This window comes from Megascapheus bottae, chromosome 17 (assembly GCF_031878675.1).
Source record: "Megascapheus bottae isolate mThoBot1 chromosome 17, mThoBot2.hap1, whole genome shotgun sequence".
Taxonomy (NCBI): Eukaryota; Metazoa; Chordata; class Mammalia; order Rodentia; family Geomyidae; genus Megascapheus; species Megascapheus bottae.
Genome location: NC_143525.1, coordinates 20,194,601 through 20,218,579, shown reverse-complemented (window position 1 = coordinate 20,218,579; position 23,979 = coordinate 20,194,601). Strand labels below are relative to the sequence as shown.

The window sequence follows — 23,979 nt, the reverse complement described above, 5'->3', positions numbered from 1 at the left end:
CTGAGGCAGGATGAAGGGTAAACAGATGGGGTACACATGAGGCAGAGTAGTCATAGGAGCAAGTGTGGTCATGGAATAAGCTCCAGAGAGAGACAGCCTGCTGTGAGGACTGTGCTAAGAGTGACCCGGGAGCCCCTACCATGTTACAAAACACCTTTTGTCTACTAGGCATCGTGGCACCTTGAGGAGCAAGTATCATGAAACCCATTTTTTGGAGTAAAACCAAAGTCAGGGGTGAATTGCTTTTTTCCAAATCTGCAAGGAAGTGTTTGGGATCAGATCGCAAACTTCAGTCACCTGTCCTGAAGCTCTTTCTACCCCAGGTCTTTGCCAGTAAAATGCAGCTCGGAGAGTGAAGTGAGGAGCAGGGGCCTTTATTAAGGTCTGACAGAGGAAGTGGAGGTGGAATCCCAGACCTGCATGAGCCTGGGCAAGGCAAGGGGGTAGGCAAGGGATCCATGGACCCCATAGCCTCTGCCTCCACCAAACACCCCACCTGCGCCTGCCTGGGAGCACAGAGCACCACGAAAGGATAGCCTGGCCTTTTGCAGCCATAGCTTGGGATGGACTGCAGAGTCCATACTTCTGTCCCAGCAAGAGAAGAACTGGGGAGCTCAGGGAACCTCTGGGCCCTGACAAGGTGAAGCTGGGATACCCCGTCTCTGTCCCCGGAACAGAACAAAAGCTTGTTTTCTGTGAAGGGAAAAGGGGAGCAGGGCTTAAGCCTCGGAGGATGTAGGCAGAGTCTGAACTGACCTGGGGCAGAAGCAAAACATCAGGAGAACTTCAGAGCCCTGCCTCTAGGCTTGGCCTTTCTCCACTTTTCCTTCCCCAAAGAGTCCGGGCAAAGGTGACCCATGGGACATGGGGATCCTTCCCATTGCTGTGTGTGGGTTTCAGACTGGGGGTCTCCCCAACATCAGCTTTATCAATATGTACACAGGGTATCCTCTACCTGTGGCAAGAAAACGCCACTGGTGGCTAGTAAGAGTAGCCACCCTTGGGGCCGAAGGGCTGGGCAGGGCCAGCCAGCTCTGGGAGGTAGGCAGGGCTCTCATCCAAGTGGGATAAAGGGACTGTGTCCTCCTCACTGACTGGCCGGTCAAACTCCGCCTTCAGGGCTGGACGCTGATTATCCGGGAAGGCCAGAGAGAACAGGGCCTCAGGCTCACACACAAACTTGTACACGTAACGCTCTCCGGCCACCTATGGAAAAGAGAGGGGCTGGGTGAACCCACTTATGACACCCACCTCAGAACAGGGCTGAGGATGTTTCCTTCTGAAACCACTTCCTTCAACATCATTGGTCCTCATTCTCTTCTGATCACAATCTCTGGTTTCTTAGCACTTCTTTTTGTACGGGAGAATTTAGTCTTATGCTTACAAGGCAGGTGCTCCATCACTTGAGCCATGCAACCTGCCCTTTGTTGCAATGGTTATTTTTCAGTTAAGGTCGCATTTTATGCCCGGATAGACCATTGTGCTTCCCCTGAAACTGGGATAACACATGTGCACTACAGTGCCCAGCCACTGGTTGAGATGGAGTTCACAAAGTTTTATGCACAGCTGACCTCAAACCACGATCCTCAATCTCAACCTCCTAAACTTGTAATCTGTAGCACCCGGCTTCATTAGCTCCTTTCTACCTGAGGGGACCCGTGGGTTTGCTCATCATGTCCTGCTCCTATAAAATTTTCTGAGAAATGCTCTGTGTCCTTCAATCCCCCTCCACAGCCCCTGTCACCTCCCCTCTTGTCCTGGGACCCTCAGTCCTGACCTTCTGCATGATGCCTTTCTCATAATAGTATCGCAGAGAGCGACTCAGCTTGTCATAATTCATGGCTGGCCGGTTTTTCTGGATGCCCCAGAGCCTGGCAACCTGAGGACAAAAGAGACAAGTTTTAGGGTGGAGGACAGTTGGGGGACGGGTCAGAAGGAACACTTGGAATTGTTGTTTCAAAGAGTTAAGCTAGCCTTGCAACTAGCACCAGCTGGCTCCCAGACTCCGGCTTGGCAAGAATTCAGATGAGACAGCAAGGACAATGGCAAAGGTGCGTGACCACCCTTGCCAGATTCCCAAGCTGAAGGTGAGGAGGGATGGGGATGGCTGAGAGACCCACCTCCTCAGGCTCTATTAGCTTGAACTCCATCCCCCGGCCAGTCCAGGCTATGAAATGGGCATTTGTTGGGTCATCGAGCAGGGCCACCAGAAACTGCCACAGCTGCAAGGCACCCCGACGCTGGTAGGGTGGCCCCTCCCGGAATGCACCAACTCCTTCCTGCTTGATGTCTCCTGAGAACGTGAAATTAGGAGGTGTATGGTGTGTAACTTTGCTTCTCCCAGGGGGGTCCCCAAGGGTCTTTTAGGGGCCCCTCTCTTGGATCACTTAAAACAGATGAAAAGCAAGGCGAGCCAGTGGGGGCTGGAAAGAGCAAGACCCTCACCCTCCCATGAAAGCACTTTGCTGACCTTCAAATTTCTCAGGGACAACGCAGACATCATCTGGGAATGGTCGTAGAGGTTTCTCATAGCCATATCCTGTGGAAGAAGTTAGGAGCTGTCGGGATCTGAGAGGTCCTCAGATTCTAAAGGGATTCCAGGCTAGGGAGACCTTCCCCTGAGTCTACTCTCCCTCCCCCAACCAGGAGGGTTTGGCAGGCAAAGGAAGGGGCTACCTTACCCATGGCCCCATCACCTGGAGAGGGCCCAGAGAAGGCCTCTGTGTGGAGGTACATGGATGCACACCCAGGGACATCTGCAGAGAAAGAGGCTGGTGTTGCAGGTGGCTCAGGAGGAAGCCCTACACACATTCAAGACGTTCCTGCCAGCTTTCTGGTAACTGTCCTGCCCACTACCAAATCCCAGGGGAAGTTGGAGAGGGAGCCCCTCATAGTGAGGGCTATGGCAGAGGGCATAGATGGCAGCAGCTGGGGCTGGGCAAGCTGTCCCACAAGGCCAAAGATTCCAGGGAACAGCTGTTTCCTGTGAGTGCAGGGGGAGGAAGGGGTGAGATGAACCTCCGGGGAAAGGGTTCAGTGTCCACGCCTAAGACTCCCTTGGAATGAGCACACGTCCTGTCAGCAGGTCAGGTTCCCAGCTGTGTGTGTGTGTGTGTGTGTGTGAGAGAGAGAGAGAGAGAGAGAGAGAGAGAGAGAGAGAGAGAGAGAGAGAGAGAGAGAGAGAGAGAGAGAGAGAGAGAGAGAGAGAGAGAGAGAGAGAGAGAGAGAGAGGAGAGAGAGAGGGGGGAGAGGGAAAGAGTGGGAGGGAAAGAGTGGGAATATGCATCAGCCTGCCAGGCTCTACATCTATGAAGAGGCAGTGGACATTGAACTATTTTCTCAGGTCGGATGGACATGTCACTCCACTCCACGGGCTCAAAACTCCTTGCTCCACCTCTGGAAGGCTCCACCTGTGCAAGTTCCAACCCCTTTCCACCCTACTCCACTCCCACCTATGAATGAGGAGCTGCTGAAACCCGACACCTCAGGGGCAAGGAGGTGGGACCTGGGATTCAATCATGCCTCCATTTTGTGAATGGAATTCCTGCCTCCATTCAGGGATGGGGGAGGGGCAGGAGTTCAAGGGCAAGTAACTCGATCTCCTCCTCCGGTTGGTCTACAAGCCTTTGAAGGTCAGCAGCAAAAACTCCCTCCTCCTCCTCCTCCCCCTCCCATCCAGCCACCACGCGGCTAAGCCTGGCTCAGGCTTAAATTCAGGGTTTGAGGATGTGAGCACCCATCTGGTTCTAACTTGGGCAGTTTCATGGTCTGTGCGTCATTCCCTTGGCCCCTGGTGCTGTGGGCACCAGGAAACAAGAAATTGTAAAGCTCTCGCCAGCTCTGAGCCTACTCTAATCTCACGCTTTATTTTTCCCATGCAAAATTGCGGATTTGGGGCTAATAACAATGTAACCAGCCAGGAGGAAAGTAGAGTAGGCAGAGTTTTCCTTGTTCTCCTGGAGATTGGCTTTGCCTCCCCTGCTTGAGGCTTTAAACTAGACCTACTTAATGAACTTGTAGCTGAATGCATCTCACTTCTGTCAGCAGCCAGAACTAGAATTTAACACAGTCCTTACTTCCCGTACCCAGTTTGGGGTGGGGAGCAGAGGGGGTGGGGGATGAGGAAACCACATATTAATTCTGTGTTCCTACTGAGAACTTTGATCCCTGCTAGCTTCAAGTTCATGATTCTCTTTAAATTGATTCATATTTTTAAACTTCTTGGGGACAGAGACCAATGATAGATTCCATTCATCACTGTGTCTTCCAACTCCAAGTCTTAAAACTCAATAATTGTTAAACAGAAATAAATGCCTTAACTTTCTTAGTGTCACAAGCTCCCCAAAGGCAGAAATCTTTGTGTCCCTTATCTTTTTGTCTAAATGTTTCCTAAATGGAAAAATGACAATCTTGTTTGTCAGTACTGAAGTTTGAACTCAGGGTTGAAGGCAGGTGCTTTATGGCTTGAACCATTCCTCTAGCCCATGACAATTCTTTTGAATATATGAAAAGAAAAAGCGATTGGATTGACTGGTAAACAGATGGTGAGCAGTTAAAAACCTTGTTGGAGGGGCCGGGAGTTTGGCCTAGTGGTTGAAGTGTTTGCCTAGCATGCATGAAGACCCGGGTTCGATTCCTCGGGACCACATACATAGAAAAAAGCCGGAAGTGGTGCTGAGGCTCAAGTGGTAGAGCTCTAGCCTTGAGAAAATCCAAGGACAGTGCTCAGGCCCTGAGCTCAAGCCTAGGACTGGCAAAAAAAAAAAAAAAAAAAAAAAAAAAAAAACCTTGTTGGAGAGACTTAACTGGAGCTTAACTGGGCACCTGCCTTCTCACCTGACAAACCCCCCAAATCATCTCAGAGCCCTCCCCAGGAAAGCGCCTCTTACCTGAATCGTAGGCGAAGTCCGTCTGTTCCTGTTTGATCACCACCCCTGCCCCTGGGTACCTGTGCCCACTGACCCCACCCTGGCCCATAGCTGGCTGGCTGGCCTGTTCATACAGCGGGTCATGGTACTCCTGCTTGAAGCTCTGCTGGGGGTAGGGTGGGCAGGGCTCCGACAGCTGGTGCTGGTAAGGGGCTGGAAGGGATTCCCTGCCCCCTCCCTGAGAAGATGTGAAGGAGTGGCATACATCCAGGGGCTGCTGGAAGATGGAGCTGGATCTGGATGGAGAAGGAAGAAAAAAATCTTACATGAACCCCTCCCGAGCCTGCTACTCTTAGATTGTCATCTTTCTTCCCTCCTCCCATATCCCAGGCTCTCTGTGGAGAACTCAGGGATTAAAGCCATGCTGGACCAGCTTGGATCCCCAAGTACAGGGGGTCTGTCTCCTTACCTATGCTCCCCAAGGTACCCATGGCCAGGGTGGGGCTGAGAGGTGCCAGAGGATCTCAGGAAACTCCGCTGTTCTGCCCTCGGAAAGGGCTGCAAAGGTGACTGTCCAGGGGCGCCAGGGGCAGGGGACTTGATGGCGATTTGTCTGGAGGAGTCATAGGCACTGGAGTTGAGGGGGAAATGAGGATGAAAGGCAGAGAAGCTAGGCAAGCATCTTTGAACCCTATACCACTAGGGAAGTGAGGACAGGGATTTCTTTCTCTCCCTTCCTTCCTTCCTTCCTTCCTTCCTTCCTTCCTTCCTTCCTTCCTTCCTTCCTTCCTTCCTTCCTTCCTTCCTTCCTTCCTTCCTTCCAAGTTGGTGCTCATGATCCTCCTACTGCAGCCTCCCAAGTGCTGGAATTAAAGGTGTGTGCCACTCTGCTTGATACCAAACACATTATTATTCTTATTTCCTTAACCCTAAAATTGGATTTCCTTAAGAATAACTCTCCCCAGCACACAGCAACTGGTTTGGGTGGGATAGCATGTCCCTCGACTTTACCACACATCTACTGTGTGGTCCATTCTGCCAACTTAGAGGAAACCCTTAGCTCTGTTGCACCGTTAGCTAGCGAATCCTCACTGTCGTCTAGTTTGGATCTTCACTGATGCTCCTGGGTGCCTCCCTGCCTCCTCTATCCTGGGTCAGAGAGCTCTTACCTCCAGAAACTTGGCCCTGGACTAGGACTCACCTGGAATAAAGGCACTGCTCTCCATGGTGGTAGGAGAGTGGTGGCTTCCTGCTGCAGGACACGGCCGGGTCTGCTCGGGGGCTCTGGGGCTCCTTCTTGATTCTGGTAGTGGGACTGTGGAAAGCTACTGTGGGGTAGGGGACAGGGCAAGGCCAGCATGTGTCATACAAGAGACAGGCAGGGCTCAGACACTTGCTCTCTGAGAACCTGCTGGATGACTTGTATGGCTTCTTCTCCAGGTTTTTTTGGAGATCCAAACACTTGAACATTTTCGGCTATTAAACAGTATCTGTAGTTTTATATAAACAAACTACTGTTGGCTATTAACCAAAGGAATTACCAAAAAGTTCAGCATTTTAAGCCAAGTGCTGGTGGCTCCTCCTATAATCCTAGCTATTCAGGAGGCTGAGATCTGAGGATCACAGTTCAAAGCCAGCCTAGAAAGACAAATCTGAGATACACATATGTTCAGTTAACCAGCAAAGAGCTGAAAGTAGGTGATAACTCAAGTTGTAGAATACCAGCCTTGAGTGAAAAAGCTAATCAAGAGTGTCAGGCCCTGACTTCAAGTCCCAGTACTGACATACACATACACAAAATTAAATCAAAACAGCAAAAAGAAAGTTCAGCATTTAATGCAAACTCCAATCTCAGAAGACAGCTTTGTAGAAGTGAACAGCTCCAACTTAGGGCTTCTGATTTTCCTGAAGGCCCTGAGAAATTCCAAGCGAGGGTCATGTTTTCTTATTTGGGGCTATTCAAAGAAAAGAAATCTTTTTTTTCTGGTTCAGGTTGGATATTAGATTACTTGAATATCAGCTGAATAATATTAGCCACATGCTGCCAATTATCCGTGCAGAACACTGGCCTTTCCTGTGGCCCCTGCTCCAGCTACCAGGCTGATCCCCACTGTGAGTGATATCCTGGCTTCCTGCAATCCATTCAGATGCTCTGGAACAGAAAGTTCTGGTACCTGCTCTTTTCGATTCTTCATTTTATCGCTTCATTTCATTGCTGCAGATGGCTGGGAGAGCAAAGCATTTGACATCCAAGCATCTTTTCTCAACAGTGACAGTAATGACACTGGGCTCAGGGATTTTGGAGGTAGGGTTGTGCTAAGCACTGTTAGTGATAGGTGTGTGTGTGTGTGTGTGTGTGTGTGTGTGTGTGTGTATCAGTAGTGGGGCTTGAACTCAAGGCCTGGGCACAATCACTGAGCTTTGGGAATCAAGGCTTTGTTAGTGCTCTATCACTCGAGCCCCAGCTCCACTGCCAGTCTTTGGGTAATTAATTGGAGATAAAAGTCTCGTGGACTCTATTGCCTTGGCTGGTTCTTCTGATCTCAGCTTCCTGCTTTGCTAGGATTACAGGCGTGACTATAAGCATCAGGCATATTGGGTGGCATTACAAGCACACCAGATCTCTGCACTAGATGCTGCTTATATCCAAACCAAAAAAGTCTACAGACACTGCAACAGTCTTCTAGAGGGCTAAATCACCCTAACTGCATGCAAATAAAGCACTAGACCTGGATCCTGATGAAGTGATGTTGGCCCTCTTGTGCACATATAAGGAAATGGAGGATGGGAGAGAGAATGCCCTGCTTTGAGGTCTCACAGCTAGGAAAGGACAAACCTCACCTTTGAAGCAAATGTCATCTCCCAGTTCCTTCCTTGACTTGAGGCTAAGCCCCCACATTGGGGCCCCTGACTTTCATCTTTCTTTTATAAGACAGCAAGCCATTTTCAGGTGATTCTGTATAACTTACTTCCTTACCTCCCCCAACCCCTGTCCACCTTGGACCCCATTTTTCTCTACCCAGAACTCTACTCACAGTTTTCTGAGTGGAAATCAGGAACAAACTGCTCATCGCTGTCTGGTACCTGAGCTGGAGAGAGAGGTCAGAGGTGAGTCTGGGCGGAGCCCTGGGTGAGAGTCTCTAGGAGATACCAGTATTACTGCCACCCTGCAGATTAGCCCAGCTACAGAGAAGCCAAGAACCTGCTTTGGACTGCGGGCAACTCCACCCAGCTGCTGTGCTCTCCATCTCTGGGAAACAAGACTCCCAGAAAGCAGATTCCAGGCTTTCCCTAGGTGCTTTGGTCTCTCTTCCTTCCATTTTTCTGAAGTGCAGACAGACCTGCCCTTCACCTTCACAGTTTACAAAGCTCCCTTAGAACTCACAGAAATCACACACCGAGGGGCTGGGAGTTTGGCCTAGTAATAGATTGCTTGCCTAGTCCAAAGACCCACGTTCGATTCCTTGGTACCACATACGAAGAAAGAGGCAGAAGTGGTGCTATGGCTACAGCTGTAGCCGTGAGAAACAAAGCCCAAGGACAGTGCTCAGGCCCTGAGTTCAAGCCCCAAAACTGGCAAAAAGAAAAAATCATACATGGGATAGTCCCAAGGTATGGGATTCTGTGCATTGGAGATCAAATGAGGTAGATTCTGAACTTGAGGATCTGCATTTCAACTTTCCAAGTAAATTTTAGGAAAAATGCCCAAGAATTCTAGAATCAGCATTAAAATTCAGGATCAGCACTGAAAAATAAATAAGTAAATAAATAAAATTTAAAAGACTTGGTATGGATGACTCCTATCTGTAATTCTAGTTGCTCAGCAGGCTGAGATCTGAGGATCTAGGTTTGCTGGGTCAGGAAGAGGTAAGGCCTGTGGGAGGAATACAAGGAGGAGACCAGACAGCCGTCCACGCCCCCAGCCTATACAAACACACACTCCTTCTTTTTACCAGAAGAGGCTAGGTCAAGGCTCCACAATTTCTAATGTGGACTTCAGCCACAGGCTCTTATCACAATGCCCTGCTTCTGCTCCCAGACTCCTACTGGCAGCTTATGCTCTCCAGTGTTTTTTGTTTTTTTTGGTGCCCATACTAGGGCTTGAACTCCTAGCCTATCTTTTTCACTCCCAGCTAAAGCTTTACCACCTGACCCATGCTTTCACTTTTGGCTTTTTTCAGGCTGACTGGGGATTAAAAGTCTCACAGAGTTATCTGCCCTGTATGGTTTCGAACTAGATCCTCAGATTTTAGCCTCCTGAGTAGATAGGATTACAGGTGTGGGCCACCGGTGCCTGGCAGTCAATCTTTGACAAGAGAAATTGAATTCTTTCTTGCTTGCTTAAAAGATGAAATTCAGGGAGTTTGGCCTAGTGGTTAAAGTGCTTGCCTAGCATGCACAAAGACCCGGGTTCGATTCCTCGGTACCACATACATAGAAAAAAGCTGGAAGTGGTGCTGAGGCTCAAGTGGCAGAGCCTTGAAAAAGTTCAAGGACAGTTCTCAGGCCCTGAGCTCAAACCCAGGATGGGCCAAAAAAAAAAAAAAAAAAAAAAAAGAGGTCTCATGATCTGGCCCTACTCACCTCTGATGGATCTCTCTCTCCTCCTGCCTGTCACTCCCGAGCACTCTGGTGTATCAGGGCCTTATACTCTCCCTTGGCTTATTCACTCAAGGCTAGTACTCTACCACTTGAGTAATACAATCTATTTCCTATTTTAAGTATAGACTTATAGGGAGGTAATTTCATCATGGTGCTGGGGCTCAAACCCAGGGCTTTGTACTCTACCATGGAGCTACATCCCCACATCCCCAGCCCTCTTTCTTCCTTTCCTTTTTTTTTTTTAATAACAGGGTCTCACTAGGTAGTCCAGGCCGTCTTGAAACGTTCAGTCCTCCTGTCTCTGCTTCCCCAAGTAATGGAATCACAGGTATAAACCATCATACCTGGTTCAGATAGTTGATTTCCTGAGATCAGAGTGACAGAGTTTAAGCATCTAAATAACTTGTCTCCGTGTGCTGGTGGCTCATGCCTATAATCATACCCATATAGGAGGCTGAGATCTAAGGATCACAGTTTGAAGCTAGCCTCGGCAGGAAAGCCCATGAGACTCTATCTCTAATTAACCACACATATACAGACAAAAAGTTGGAAATGGAGCTGTAGCTCAAGTGGTATAACACCAGCCTGAGGGGGGAAATTAAATAAGCTCAGGGACAGTGCCCAGGCCCTGAGTTCAAGTTCAATCCCTAAATCAAAAAAAAAAAAAAAGAAAGGAAGGAAGGAAGGAAGGAAGGGAGGGAGGGAGGGAGGAAGGAAAGAACTTATGACAAGATAAGATATACAATCCTAAAGTGATCAAAAAAATCAGTAGGACACACACACACACACACACACACACACACACACACACACACACACACACACACACAAACTCTACAACCCCACAGGCAGCCACCCTGGATTGGCCTTTATTTAATAATCACCTGGGCTCTATTAGAAACTCTGACTCCAGTCTTTATCCCAGGCCAAAGGTAGCCCAGGACCTGAATTCGTAACAAGAGCTCCTGGGCTCTCTTTAAGAACAGGCTCATTTGCAAAGTACTGAATAAAGAAAAGCATGGTATTAAGACCCAGTTCACCCTGCTATACATTCTAGCCTACTGATACAAGGTATACCTACCCCAAAGGCAGCAGCCAAAGGGTGATGGGAACTGGGTGAACATTTCCCTCCCTGCAACTGAGGCCAGAAGGGTCCCCAGGCAGGTGAGGTACAGAGCTCGGGAGTGGCTGACGTACTCTGGGGCCCCTCTTGAGGCCTCATTAACTATCCTTTTCCACTGAGGTAATGGGCTGGGGGCATCTCCCGCTGACGTCACTGGGCTAGAGATGAGAGCCCTGTGGCCTCTCCTCTTGACTCCAGCCTGAAAGTTAGCTCAAACTCCCAAGAGAAAGCCTTCTTCTCAGCTCATGGCACACACCCCAAAAGAGGTGTGGTGCCATCCTCCTCCCAGAGCCCCTGCTCAGCCCGTCCCCCAAACACTGGCCTTTACCCACAGGAATACATCAGGCCCACAGTCACCCAGAGACTATCAACAAAAATAGAAACAGGAACAGTAACCCAGAGCCACGCGTTCCTGGAGAGCAGAAGAATTCTGAATTACCATCTTTGGTCTATTTATTGAGTTGACTGCATTTTGACTACCATGCCAATGTGCCAGGGTCTGCCCCTCCAGCACTGAGGTATGCCTGGGAACATGGCAGATGATTAAGGAGGGGAAGGGAAAATGTCAAACCAGCCTAATGCCCAGAGAAAGAGAGAGAAAGACAAAGAGAATTTGAGAGTCCTCCCCTCCCTGCTGCCAGCAGTCACTAAACATAGAGGAGAGACCTCTCAACACGGGACCCAGAAGAACTGGAAGTTAAAACATCCCAGTTTTGAAGCCCACCATAAACTGGCCACACACCTAATCTCATACAGGCCCTGCCACCTTCCGAGGGACCAATTGTAGTTTGAAGGGGTTGGAGACAACCAGAGAAGCTTCGGCTCCATTATGTCACACCACTGGCCTCAGCTACCACCCTACCCTGTCCCCACCCTGGCAGCTCTCTGCTGGGAGAAACCAGTTCTCTATCTGTGGAGGGGACATTGGTCTCCAGGAGCCTTCTGGAAATGGAGGGGACAAAGATGGAGAAGGAGGCACTGAGCTAGGAAAACCCGAGGAAGAGACAGATATGCGGAGTCACCACCAGAAATACATAGGGACACACATTTGCGCAGCGGTGCCGCAGCCCTCCACACTGGGGTCTCTCTTTTCTTTTCTGATTTATAGATATGGCGGGGAGGGGAGCCAAAAGACTAGTAGGTGGGAGCCCTTTGGAGCGGGGTTGGGAAGGATGATTCCTTTGAAAAGGGGAGCACAGACCCAGTCTTCAGATTCCGATCAAAACCACCGATCGTTGTCTTCCTAGAAAAAAATCCATATGCCTTCATGTACAGTGCACCCCCAGCAATGTCCATGCAGAAATAGAGAGATCAAAGACCCTGCAACCTAGCCACAAAGCTTCTGAAAATTCACAGACCCCTGCCTCGCTCTACAAAGGACATGCATGGCCCAGTCAACATTCCCTACTACTGAAGAGCCCTCAAGAGGTTCCAAAGTCTCCAAGATGAGCCAGACCAAGCACATCAGACACATCCCAGCCTTCGCCTGTCTGAGCTTGACTTCCCCCATGGCAGTCTCATCTTGCTCTAGCATCTCAACAGATCCTAAGCACTCAAAAACTAGAAACGCCCTCCTAGCCTCAATTTGTCCCCGTTTGGAAAAAAAAAATTCAACCCCAAAGATTTCTAAGCACACACACACACACACACACACACACACACACACACACACACAAAGCTCTATCAACACTCATCTCCAATGTCCAGACAGCAGCTACCGAAACTGAAACCACATCTGCGCCTATACATTCCCAGCTCCGATGCAACCTGGTCATCTCCCAAATTCTTCCCAGCCACACCCACAGCACAAGGATCCATTGCTTCTCTCCAAATTGGGGCTTTAGGAAGAAACCAAGCTGAGAAAGGGAGGGGGGTGTATTTTAGCCCCCATTTCTTCCTCATGCACCCCATCACTGGCAAGTTTCCAATGGTGACAGTCCCTCTTTATCACCCCAAAGCTCTCCCCCTGGGCTACACAGGACACTGACCTGGTGGGAAGAGGCAGGAGAAGAGGCCAGGGTGGTGCTGAGATGGTGCAGGGGGACAGGGCCCCGGCAGCTGCATCTGTCTCCGCAGAGAGAGTGAGAAGGAACGAGTGGCCTCAGCATCCCCCCCTCAGGCCTGGCCATCCATTGCCAGCTGGGAACCTGAGCTGCTCCCTCAGAAGGAAGGAGAAGGAACCAAGGAGATTCCAGCACCCCCCCCCTCGTTTTTTCCTTCCCCACCCCCACCTCCCCACCCACTGGATTTAAATGTACAAGGACTCCCAAGGCAATAGCATGTAACACACACACACACACACACACACGGATCATCTCTAAACCCACCACTGAAGGGTGGGGCTTCCAAGGTTTCTAAGGTTGAGATGAGAACATTTTCAACCCCCTCCCCGCCGATCCCAAACCCAGGCACAAATGGACCAATTGCTGTCAAAATACCACCGTGAGCCTACCCCTTGCTCACAGCCCTGAAACAGCCCACTGCACTCAGCTGACAGACAAGAAAAGGAGCGTGGTAAGCCAAGACTGAAGTCAGAAATGAGGCGATGGGAAAGGAAGTCTTTGAAAGCTCATGGAAATTGACACCTCCAGTTCTTTAGCTCCAGCCCAGCCCCGGAACCTGGACAGGGGTGGACTGGCCAAGCAAAGGTCTCTGCCTGTGCAACTCTGAATTGGGCACACAAGACATAGAAGTGTACATAAGGCACACAAAACTCCAGAACCTACACTCCTCTAGCACCCAGTCAGCTATCTACCTTATTTTAGCAAATTTCTCCAGGGCACACTCTATGATAAATAAAGTCATTCTGTTAACAGAATAGGTTTTGTAGACACTGAGATGTCCAACACAGACCCAATCACCTCTCCTTGGATCTTCTCAGGGTTTTTTGTTTGTTTGTTTGTTTGTTTTGCCTACCTAAATTACCTCTATAGAGTGTTCTAAAGGGAGATAGACTTGAGCTTTAAATTTTCGGAACAGAGATATTCAGGATGGAGGAATGAGGAGACCTTGAGAAAGAGAAAAACCCCAAAGCAGGGGGGGGGTCCCAGTGTTTTGGTTTCTTGGTTTTCCATGTTAAAAGTGGGTATTTGGTAAGATGGGAGTCTTAATCCTTTCCTCTCAGTCTTTCTAAATTACCAAAATGCCTCCCACCTGCAGCTTGACCAGTGACACCTTCAGTGTCTACCAAAACCAGAACACACTGCCCCATCCTGACCAGGTCCAGCCACTGGCCTCAACCTCTGAACCTGACCAACTCCAGCTCCCTAAATCATCCTCCCCCCCACACACACACTTCCAGCAAACACACACACACACACACACACACACACACACACACACACACACACACACACAGCATACAGGAAGAGGGGAACTGGCCTGGGGGTGGAGGTATTCAGAAGAGATGGAGAGAGAACCAGTTGCCATTAGAATTATAATCAAGGCTATTTGGGGAGGCAGCCCTGGGGTGCTTGTTGCCAAAGTGCCAAGAAAAGAATTATTGAAACTTTTGTTGTTCTTTTGGCTTGGGCAGTAAATTGGCCCTCAGAGTTGAGAACAGGAACTCAAGGGGGAGTGGGTAGGGGGAATGAGAACCAATGTTTTGGTAACTCCTATAGATAAGTAAGAAATGAACTGCTCCTTTTCCTTATCCCCCTGGCTTCTTACAGTCCCCATACCAACATCCCAACACACACCTAGGCCTAGAGCCTGCTGCCAAACAAACTTTGCAAATGAAAATTTCAACCAGGAAAACGGGCCTGGGGCCAAGTTCCATTCAAATAAGCAAATACCTCACACAATGGTCTGATTCATCCCCAGGCCTAGTTACACAAGCCTGGCTCAGGGCAGAGAAAATAAATATCAATATAAGTGTCCACCCTGAGCACAAGAAGAGTAGAGTGGCTGGGGACTTGGGGAGGGGGCTTTGGAGAAGCTTTGAGGCTGGGAAGAGAAGAAATGGACAACGTCAAATACCACCCCCCTCCCCAAATAGGAAAAAGCCACAAAACAATTTACCTTCAGCGAGCCACGTCTCCTGTAAGTGACTTAGATCCTGGAAGAGATCTGAGGGGTGGAGAATGGAATTGGTGGTGGGGTGGAGAGATTCGGTGGGAGAACCCTAGCGAGGCGCGGTGACCCTCTCCCCACAGGGAGCGGGGCTGAAAGGCTGAGCGGCGTCCCGTGGAAACAGTCCTTTCAGAAAACATTCCTTTTGGGTGAATGTTTTCAGGATTGGCCGGGTGGGGAGGAGGGCGTGTGGGTGGGGAAGGGCTCGCGGTTGGTCTCCGGTTTGTTTTTTTTTACCTTCGGAGTCGGAAGGAGGTAGGGAGCCTGGGTCCATGAGCTTCCCCTGCGGGACCATCAGCGCTTCGCGTAAGCTCCCATTTCCGGGAGATTTCTACGAGAAGGGGGAGAGAATGCCCCCGAGTTACCCCGAGGCGTTTAATCTGGGAAGACTGGGTTGGGGTCCCGGGGCGGGAGTGTGGGGAGGATGAATTAGGGATTGGGCCGCTCAGGATCCCGCTGAGTTCTTGGGGAGGGGGGCGAGCAGGGGCGGGGAGCCGGACAGGGGCGGGCGTGGAGGCCGGCGCGGCGCTCACGCTGCAGAAGGTGTAGGGCACTTGCTGGTCCAAGTATCCGCCTTTCATCCTCCGCTCCATCCGGCCGCTCCCTGTGGCCACACGGCCGGGGCCCCGCGCGGGGGCAGAGACCTGGTGGGGGGGGGTGCTGCGTTCGCACACCGTGCCGGGGGCGGGGGAGGAGAGCTGCGGTGGGAGGGGGTCGGGGTGGCGGGGAGGGGTCCGTCCTGAGGGTCTGGGTCCGACGACGAAACTTCTCCGACTCACTGGGACAGTGGAGAGGTTTCGGCCACCCGGGTCTTGCTCGGTGTGTAATTTGCTCCCGCCAAGGGAGGTCTCGTCCCACCTGCTCCCGGGGGCCGGGATCGCTGTTTCTGCTGTCTGCAGACCTGCTTTGCTCGGGCTAGGTTACATAAGACCCGTGCCGGCGTGTGTGTGTGTGCGCGCGTGTGTGTGAACGTGTGTGAGAGTATGCGTTCGCGCGCGCGCAGGAGCGCACACCATCCGCACGCCTACCACTCCGGCGCCCCCTCCAACCCCGAATCCCCGACGCCTCCCCACCCCGGGCCCTGGAATCTGCGGGGGCGGGTGGTGAGAAGAGTGCGGTGTGTTGGGGGCGAGGCGGGAAATCGCAGACACTCTCCCTTCTTCCTCCCCCCCTACCCCCGCCACCCCCCACCTCCGCCCCGCCTTGCCCTCCGCAGCCTCACCTGAGGCCGGGCCGCCTGCGCTGGAGACCCGGGAGATGCAGAGCATACCCCGGGACGACACTAAGGGTCCAGGGGCTAAGCCGGAGCAAGGCGGTCCCAGCCCCGGGTCCCCCGCGCACCGGCTTGTTTTCCGGGCGCCGCAGACAGTTGTGAGCCCGGGGGAACAGCTGATTGGTGCATTTCCTTTGCTTCGGCCTCGACTCTCGCTTCCCCCCCCACCCGTTCCCTTTGTTTCATTGACTTTTGTGAATGAAACCCCAGGGCCGGGCACGCCCGCCAATCCCGAGACTCGCCCGGCCGAGCCTGGGGGCGGAGTTTCCCAGCCGTCAGAACCAATCGGGATGTAGGGGATGGCTCCGGCTTCATTCACGTCCCCAGCTTCCATTCATAAAAAAATAAACTCCTCGCGGCCGGAGTTCATTCATAAAGAACGGAGAAAAGGAGGGAAGCCGAGGACCCGGTAGTTTCTCCGCTGGGCTTGAGTTGGCCTGGGGTCTGAGTAGCGGTGGTTTCTTTGGGCTGGCGTTGGTACATGTCTCTGTAGGTGGGAATGTGAACACGTCTGTGTGTGCTCTGGGAGGTGGGCGGCGGGGGGTGGGGTGGGGGGAGGTAGGGTGCCCTGTGGAACAATAATGAGCATTTATGAAGCGCTCTGCTTCCACGTGCTCGTTTCCTTTCCCATAACCTGCAGCGGTGGATCTATTGTTTCCATTTTACAGATAATGGCAATGAAAGCTCAGAGAGTCATTACTCACCTGAGGTCATTCTCCGCTAGTCAGCAGGACTAGGGTTTATAGCCTCAAATCCCTGAAGGTCTTCCGTGCCGTCCTCTGAGGCCAGGAATAAATTAATAAATCCACGTGACAACAACAGATACACAGTAGGTGCTCAACAAATGTAAACGGACACAGAATCCAGGCTTTTCCTTAGGGATCTATGCTCTGACAAGCTGTTTTGTGACCCACTTTCTATTGATTGCTGTAAAACCAGAGGCCCCAGGATGGATAATTTCTGAATGGGGAACTTGCTCTGAGCCACCTTCCCTCTTGTCTGAAAGCAAGTGATGGATTTTTAGGAAGGAGAAACTCCCCTCCACCGAGTGATCCCATGCTCAAGAGTCAGGTTTCAGTTTTGTCCAAGAAGCTAGTCATCATAGTTCCTGTCATTGACTCACTTACCACTTCAGCCAAGAATTGTCATGTGAAACACCGTGCCAGGTGTCAGGGAGGCAAACATCTGCCAGGCATTGGGTGGGCTGGTCAGACTGCAGCCTCCCAGGACTTCCCTTCTATATCCACATCCTTTTCTTTAAGGAAAGCCAGAGCTGGTTTATGATTTCATGAGAAACTCTCTTTAATCACAAAGGGCTGCATCCTTCCTTCCTTTCTTGTGTTGGTACTGGGGCTCGAACCTAGGGCCTGGGAACTGTTGCTGAGTTTTGTTTTTTTTTTTTGCACAAGGCTAGTGCTGTAGCACTTTGAACCACAGTACTACTACAGGTTTTCTGGTGTTACTTGAAAATGAGTGTCACTCACTTTCCTGCCCAACCTGGCTTTGAATCGTGATCCTCAGATCTCAGCCTCCTGAGAAGCTAGGATTATATGAGTGAGCCACCAGTGCCTGACTTCCCTTAGCTTTTTTGCTCAACACCAGAGTTCTACCATTCAGCTACAGATACACTGCTGGCTGTTTGCTAGTTAATGTTAGATAGGAGTCTCACAGACTTTTCTGTTCATCATGATGTGGAACTGCAATCCTCAGATCTCAGCCTCCTGAATCGTTAGGATTACGAGTAGGAACCACTGGTATCTGAAAATAGTCTGCGTTTAAAATGCATCTAATCAAACCTCACTTTGCAGATGAAGTAGTGGAAGTCCAAAGATGAAAAGGTACATTCAGATTCTTCCAGCCTGACTGAGACAGAAGCTAGGACTAGCCTATGAATCCTTCATTTAGGTTTATTCCACAGGATCAGCTTTGGCTATTAAAGATTAATGCCCCCCCCCCCTTTTTTTCCAGTTCTGGAGCTTGAACTCAGGGCCTGAGCACTGTCCTTGGGCTTTCTCAAGGCTAGCATTCTACCACTTGAGCCACAGCACCATTTCTGGCTTTTTCTATGTTTGTGGTACCAAAGAATTGAACCCAGGTCTTTGTGCATGTTAGGCAAACACTCTACCACTAGGTCACACTCCCGGCCCCTAATGCTTCTCTCTTCTCTGATCAAACATTCTTCAAGGCTCACAATCTGTGGGTATTTTTCCTACAGGAAGTCTTCTGTGATAGCTTCAATTAGTTCCTTAAGCATCCTTACCCCTATTTTGGATGTGTCTGTCTTTCTCCAGCTCCATAGTACAAACATCCTAGGTAGAAGAACTCTCAGGCCTACAAGAGGTCTCATGTGCTTTTATAAACTTCTTTCTTTTGTCAGTTGTTGCCGGGGCCAACCGGCAGCAAACCAGGGTTCGCAGATTGGGGTTCCTGAAATCGGGGGCAAGGACTAGCAAGAAATAGAAGAGAGACAGACACACCGGGTCCGGGATGTCCGCAGTCCAGGTAAAGACTGCCGAGACTCCCGCGTTTATTTTTCACTCCCGCTTCTTCCCTCCTCCAGACCCAGGGAACCTCGAGGTGTTACATTCATATGGTAATTCTCAGGTCATTTACATAGAATAGGGCCAGAAAACAATAAGACAATAAAGCCATCGTCTGATGCAAGTCAAGGTACAGTTTGATTCCACTCTGGCTCCCAACAAGTTGTGGGGCTTGAATTCAAGGCCTGGGCATTGTCCCTGAGCTCTTCAGCTCAAGGCTACCACCCTACCCCTTGAGCCACAGTGCCACTTCTGGTTTTCTAGTGGTTAATTGGAGATAAGAGTCTCATGGACTTTAGTGCCCGGGCTGGCTTTGAACCTTGATTCTCAGATCTCAGCCTCTTGAGTAGTTAGGATTACAGGCATGAGCCACTGTGCCAGGTTGTTTTTGTAAACTGTTTCTGAACCTTTTTTATACTCCAGAGGGTTATACAAAATCAACATTTGTCAAATGAATAGGCACAATCAAGACCAAAGTAATAGATCTGCACGAGAATCCTACCAGAAGGAAGGAGAGACAAGCCCAAGCAAATCCCCGCTTTGAGCTGGATGGAACCAGTTTAGGAGGGGAGCAATGGGGGAGGAGGATAGCTCTGATGTGGTCTCCATGACAATGAAGATTCCAGTGGGTCTCTGAGTGGGCACTGGACAGTCCAGTTGGGACCTGTCTAGGGTGCCTGTCTGGTTCTGAGTTCTTTCATTTCTCTGGAGGGCCCTGGCATCTGTTTCCCCTTCCTGTCTCCCACCCCCCTACCGCCCCCAGGCATGGCAGAAATCATAGGGCCTTCTTTCCTAGTCTCTGGCTCAGCCTGCAGGCTAAGTGAGAAAATGTCCTACCCACTACAGCTGCCACTGTTGTCACAGGTGGCTGATTGAATGCCCAGGCTGAGAGCAGTTACATATTCCACGATCTTCCATGACCCAAGATAGGTGAGTAGAGGAAGGAAGAAAGAGGCTGGAATCACAGAGTAATTGACACAGAATGTGAGATTCCACTTTTGTGTACTCTGATGTAGGAACAAGCCTAGAGCATTAGCTCCTGAAACCCTCTTGTAATCCTTCTCATGTTACAAATGAGATGGCTGAGGCTTTCCAAAGATGTGCTTAGACCCACAACAGACAGAGGCCACCCCAAATGTACATAGGAATGCAGATTTTTTTCTCTTTTTTCTTTTTTTTTTTTGGTCATGGGGCTTGAATTCGGCCTGGGCGCTGTCCCTGAGCTCTTCAGCTCAAGGATACCGCCCAACCCTTGTGCCAAGACACACTTCCAGTTTTCTAGAGGTTAATTGGAGATAAGAGTCTCAGGTCCTTTTATGCCCAGGCTGGCTTTGAACCTTGATCCTCAGATCTCAGCCTCCTGAATAGCTAGGGTGACAAGCATGAGCCACTTTGCATGCAGACTTTGTGTGTGTGTGCACCTAGATTGGGCCTTGAACTCAGAGCCTAGGCACTGGCCCTTAGCTTTACCACACAAGGTTGGTGCTCTACCACTTGAATCACAGTTCCACAGCAGTGTTTTTGCTGGTTCATAAGAGTCTCATGGGTTTTTCTGTGAGGACTGCTCAGATCGGCCTCACGAGTACCTAAGATTACTGGGTTCATGAAAAACATTTTAAGGGGAAAACAGACTAGATGGAGAACATAGCTGAACCCAAGACCACACACACACACAGGCATATACACACGCATGTATGCATGCACACATGCACAAGGGACATACCCAGGTGCCAGCATGCTTGAATCCTCTTCCAGGACCTGTACTGGTTGTTCAGCTTTGGTAAAGGCTTTCTTCACACTGATAGACCGGGGACTAGATAATGCCCTGTTTCCTGGGACCCTAAGTTATAAAATGTAAATGTAGGTTTTAGATATGCTAATGTACATCTAAAGGCAGCCAAGGGTTTTTGCTAGGAGCTGAAAGATCACAGTTTAGGGATGGGAAGGAAGGGGAAGCTGTCGGGAGACCTGGGTCAGACAAGAAGGTGGCTTGTGAACCCTTGGAGAAGTAGGCCCTTCTCATGCAGGATTTTGACAATGAATGGCAGAGGGCCACTGTCTGGTTCTCCTGGTTGTGTTTTCTGGGGACATTCAGGAAAGAAAAGATGCCATTCTTGGACTACCTTTCATCCTCTTGGTACATTACTTCTGCTAAACCACAGAGGTTTGTTCAGTTCCATGAATGTATACCCCAGAACCAACAGCCTGCATCAATGTGTGTGTGTGTGTGTGTGTGTGTGTGTGCGCGCGCACGCGCGCATTCGCACGTGCACATTTTTCTGAAGCCTTTATGAAGATCATCAAGCGGACAAAAGCCAGAAGTGGTGCTATAGCTCCAGTTGGTAGAGTGGTAGCCTTGAGCAAGAGCTCATGTTCAAGGTCCAAGACTGGCACACAAAACAAAAACAAAAACAAACCCCTGGTGTCTCTGGTGTCTTCCTTTCCCAGATGTCTTGCAAAAGTTCAATGCCTTCGCTTTAGGGGACATCGTGAACTTAGAAGGTAGAGTCCCTCCCAATCCTCTTCTTTCATTTCACCTTCTACTTAGCGCAAGTTTACCTTTTTAACCTTTGTATGTTCGTTTTTGTTGCTACTGGGTCTATATCTAGGGATTCATACTTGTAAGGCAGGCTCTCTACCTCTTAAGCCAAGCCCCAACCCTTTTTGCTTTATTTTTCAGATACTCTACTGCTTTCGCCTAGGATTATGGTCTTCCTACCTACGTCAGCTGCGCCACATGCTTCATCACGCCCAGCTCATTTGTATGGTGGTCTTGCTAACTTTTTTTTGCTAGACTAGCAGGAAACCTTCCCTACCTCCACCTCCTAAATAACTTCTTTCATGAGATCCCACAGACAGGGGGTCCTGTCACCAGTCTGCTGGGAGCATATTGAACCAAAAAGCAAGGGATGGGTAATACTGGTATGCTGCCCAATCCCTGAGGGCATCCTGGTGGAGGAGAGCAGGCTTCTGAGAAATGTTCTGTAGATGAGGACTCTGTTCCCTTTGGGTAGTACAAGGGAAAGGTTTCTTCAAAAGCCTTAGAGAAAAACAGGAGGAGACTGGGAGACTGACTCTCCCATCTGTGTTGACACTTGTGACATTCCTCGGAGTAATGAACCCAGGATTTTTGCTCTGTGTGTGTGTGTGTGTGTGTGTGTGTGTGTGTGTGTGTATGTGTGTGTGTGTGTGTGTGTGTGTGTGTGTGCCAATACCAGGGCCTGGGAACTGTTCCTTAGCTTTTTCCATTTAAGGCTAGCACTGCACGAACACAGCTCCACGTCCCTCTTTTTTGCTGGTTCATAATTGGAGATACGAATGTCAGGGATGTCTCAGATCTCAGCCTCCTGACTAGTTAGAATTACAGGCATAAACCACCTTTCCACCCCTTAAACAAAGCCGAATAAAATGTGTCCTCAAAACATCTGGAATATTGTCGCTGGAGGAAAGGTTAAGACTTGCTTCAGGCTGGGAGGCCAGAGGCCAGGGGTGCCTCGACAAAAGCCATTTCTATGAGTAAATAGAAAGTACAGGGCCTTCAGTTGTCCATACTCTGCTGCCTACAGAATTCCCTTGGAAGTGAAAAGCCATTTTTTTTTTGGTCCTGTTTTGTCTGCCTGATTAGTTTAGATTTCAATTCTCTCTGCTTCCCATGAAGCATTGTAGCTCATGGTCCAGCTCTTTCGGAAAGCTAGAAGGATCGAGTTTTTCCTTTTGACTTTTTTTCCTTTCTTTCCAAGAGAGACAAATGGACAAATGTCAGCTGCTTGAAGGATTGGAATAGAATCAGAGCCAATTGGGCAGAGTCCAGGATTGTTCCCCTTTTTAATTAAGTGTGGACTTGAATTATGAGGGGCCACAGCTCCTGTTGGGAAGGGCTCTATGGAAGGAAGCCCATTTCTCTCTGCAAAGATTACTCTGTTGATTCCACTTAGTTTCTCTTCAGCTTTCTGAGAGTGTCTATATTTGTTCTTGTCATCAGAAATAACGAGCAACAGCCAGATGCCCAGAGACTTGTACCTGTAATCCTAGCTCCTCTAGAGGCTGAGGTGTGAGGATCAAGGTTCAAAGCCATCCTAGCAGGAAATTCCATGAGACTCTTATCACCAATTAGCCAGCAAAAAGCTGGAAGTCAGCTCAAGTGGTAGAGCAAGAGTCTTGAATGAAAAATCCAAGAAAGGGCATAAGGCCTTGAGTTCAAGCCCCAGTATTGGCACAAATTTAATAAAGAAACAAATAAATAAATAAAAAGAAAAGAGGGCAACCACTGGGTGGACACTCAGCCATCCTTTTAGTTGTTGTTTTTTCTGTTCTTTGGGCTTGAACTCAGGGCCCTGGCACTGTCCTTGATCTTATTTTGTTCAAGACTAACACTTTACCACTTGAACCACAGTTCCACTTCTGACTTCTTTTGTTTTTGGTAGTTTTTTGGGAGATGAGCATCTCATGAATGTCACTGCCTGGGGTGGCTTTTGACCACAAGCTTCAGATCTGAGCCTCTTGAGTAGCTAGGATTACGGACATGAGCCACCAGTGCCTGCCTACACTCAGCCATCTTAAAGCAGGGCCAGGAAACCCAAGAGCTGGCAGAATACTGGGGATCCCACAATTCCTAGAATCTTTGTGAGGAGATGGTAGTATTGAGAGATTTCCTGGGTTTATTTCTTCAGTGTTTTTGCCCTTCCCGCAAACAGAAATTTGGTCATTCCCAACCGCTGACCACCTCGGAGCTGCTGGACCTTTCCCGGAAGCTCAGAGGGATTCATTTCTCCTGTGGATTCAACGTGGGACCCCACCCAGATTATCTGGTAATTGGCAGGTTAATGTCCAGTCTGAAGCTGCGGAGCCCACAGCCCAGGAATCAGAGTGCCTGGATGAGGATCTGGTCTCTTGTCACTCTGAGGGGACCTGGGTGTAAAAGAGGATGGCAGAAAGGAAGGACATTGGGTGACCCTGCTGAGAGGATACAATGCCCACCCAGGTGGGGTCAACAGGGCATCTCTGGAGTCCAAGTTGAGGCTCCAAAATAGGGTATTTGCATGAGGGCTTTTCCGGATATATTATCTCATTACATTTCTCGGGCATTGTGCAAAGCAGCTAGCTGGAGCTGAGCATTCTGAAGTCCAGAGAACAATACGCCTTCTGCCATCCTGGGTGATAGCAGAAACCAAACTTCCACTTCCAGACCCCAAATCCAAAAAGCCATCTCTCTGTCTCCAGCTAGAGGCAACGGCAAGGGTTGGTTTTGTTTTTGTTTTCTTGCTGGTCTTGGGGCTTGAACTCAGGACCTGGGCACTATCTCTGAGCTTTAGTGCTCAAGGCTATCTTGTGTACTATCTCATGTTGTGGCTCAAGTGGTAGAGCGCCAGCCTTGAGTGCGAAAAGCAAAGGGACAGTGCCCAGGCCTTGAGTTCAAGTCCCAGAACTGGCTTAACTGCCCCCGCCCTCAGCAGCAGCACTTTGTTTTTCTGTTCTTTTTGCTCTCCAGTAATAAGTCCCACT

The 23,979-nt window shown here is 49.8% G+C and overlaps 1 protein-coding gene and 1 long non-coding RNA gene across 2 annotated transcripts in view; one reads left to right on the top strand and one right to left on the bottom strand.

Moving 5' to 3' along the window:
- Positions 1–424: 424 nt before the first annotated feature.
- On the bottom strand, positions 425–15,272 carry Etv4 (ETS variant transcription factor 4). Its single transcript, XM_090350178.1, has 12 exons — positions 15,198–15,272; positions 14,902–14,995; positions 14,614–14,661; positions 7,904–7,957; positions 6,070–6,196; positions 5,338–5,499; positions 4,890–5,164; positions 2,682–2,756; positions 2,471–2,539; positions 2,121–2,293; positions 1,778–1,879; positions 425–1,206 (listed from the first exon to the last, which is right to left on the bottom strand). Exons 1-12 carry the CDS (start codon positions 15,255–15,257, stop codon positions 982–984), a joined length of 1,464 nt encoding a protein of 487 aa, XP_090206304.1. The 5' UTR covers positions 15,258–15,272; the 3' UTR covers positions 425–981.
- Positions 15,273–21,167: 5,895 nt separating this feature from the next.
- Positions 21,168–23,979, top strand: part of LOC150051310 (uncharacterized) — a 4,191-nt gene continuing 1,379 nt past the window's right edge. The window contains exons 1-2 of the long non-coding RNA XR_016538420.1: positions 21,168–21,239; positions 23,172–23,285. This is a non-coding gene — a long non-coding RNA (uncharacterized LOC150051310). The remainder of the gene's footprint in view (positions 21,240–23,171; positions 23,286–23,979) is intronic.

Coding starts and splice junctions, on each gene's coding strand:
- Etv4 (XM_090350178.1), bottom strand. CDS start 15,257: ATGGAGCGGAGGATGAAAGGCGGATACTTGGACCAGCAAGTGCCCTAC. Junction 5,500..6,069: donor GAGCAGTGCCTTTATTCCAG/GTGAGTCCTAGT, acceptor CCTCAACTCCAG/TGCCTATGACTCCTCCAGAC. Junction 2,757..4,889: donor GGACTTCGCCTACGATTCAG/GTAAGAGGCGCT, acceptor CTTTCTCTGCAG/ATGTCCCTGGGTGTGCATCC.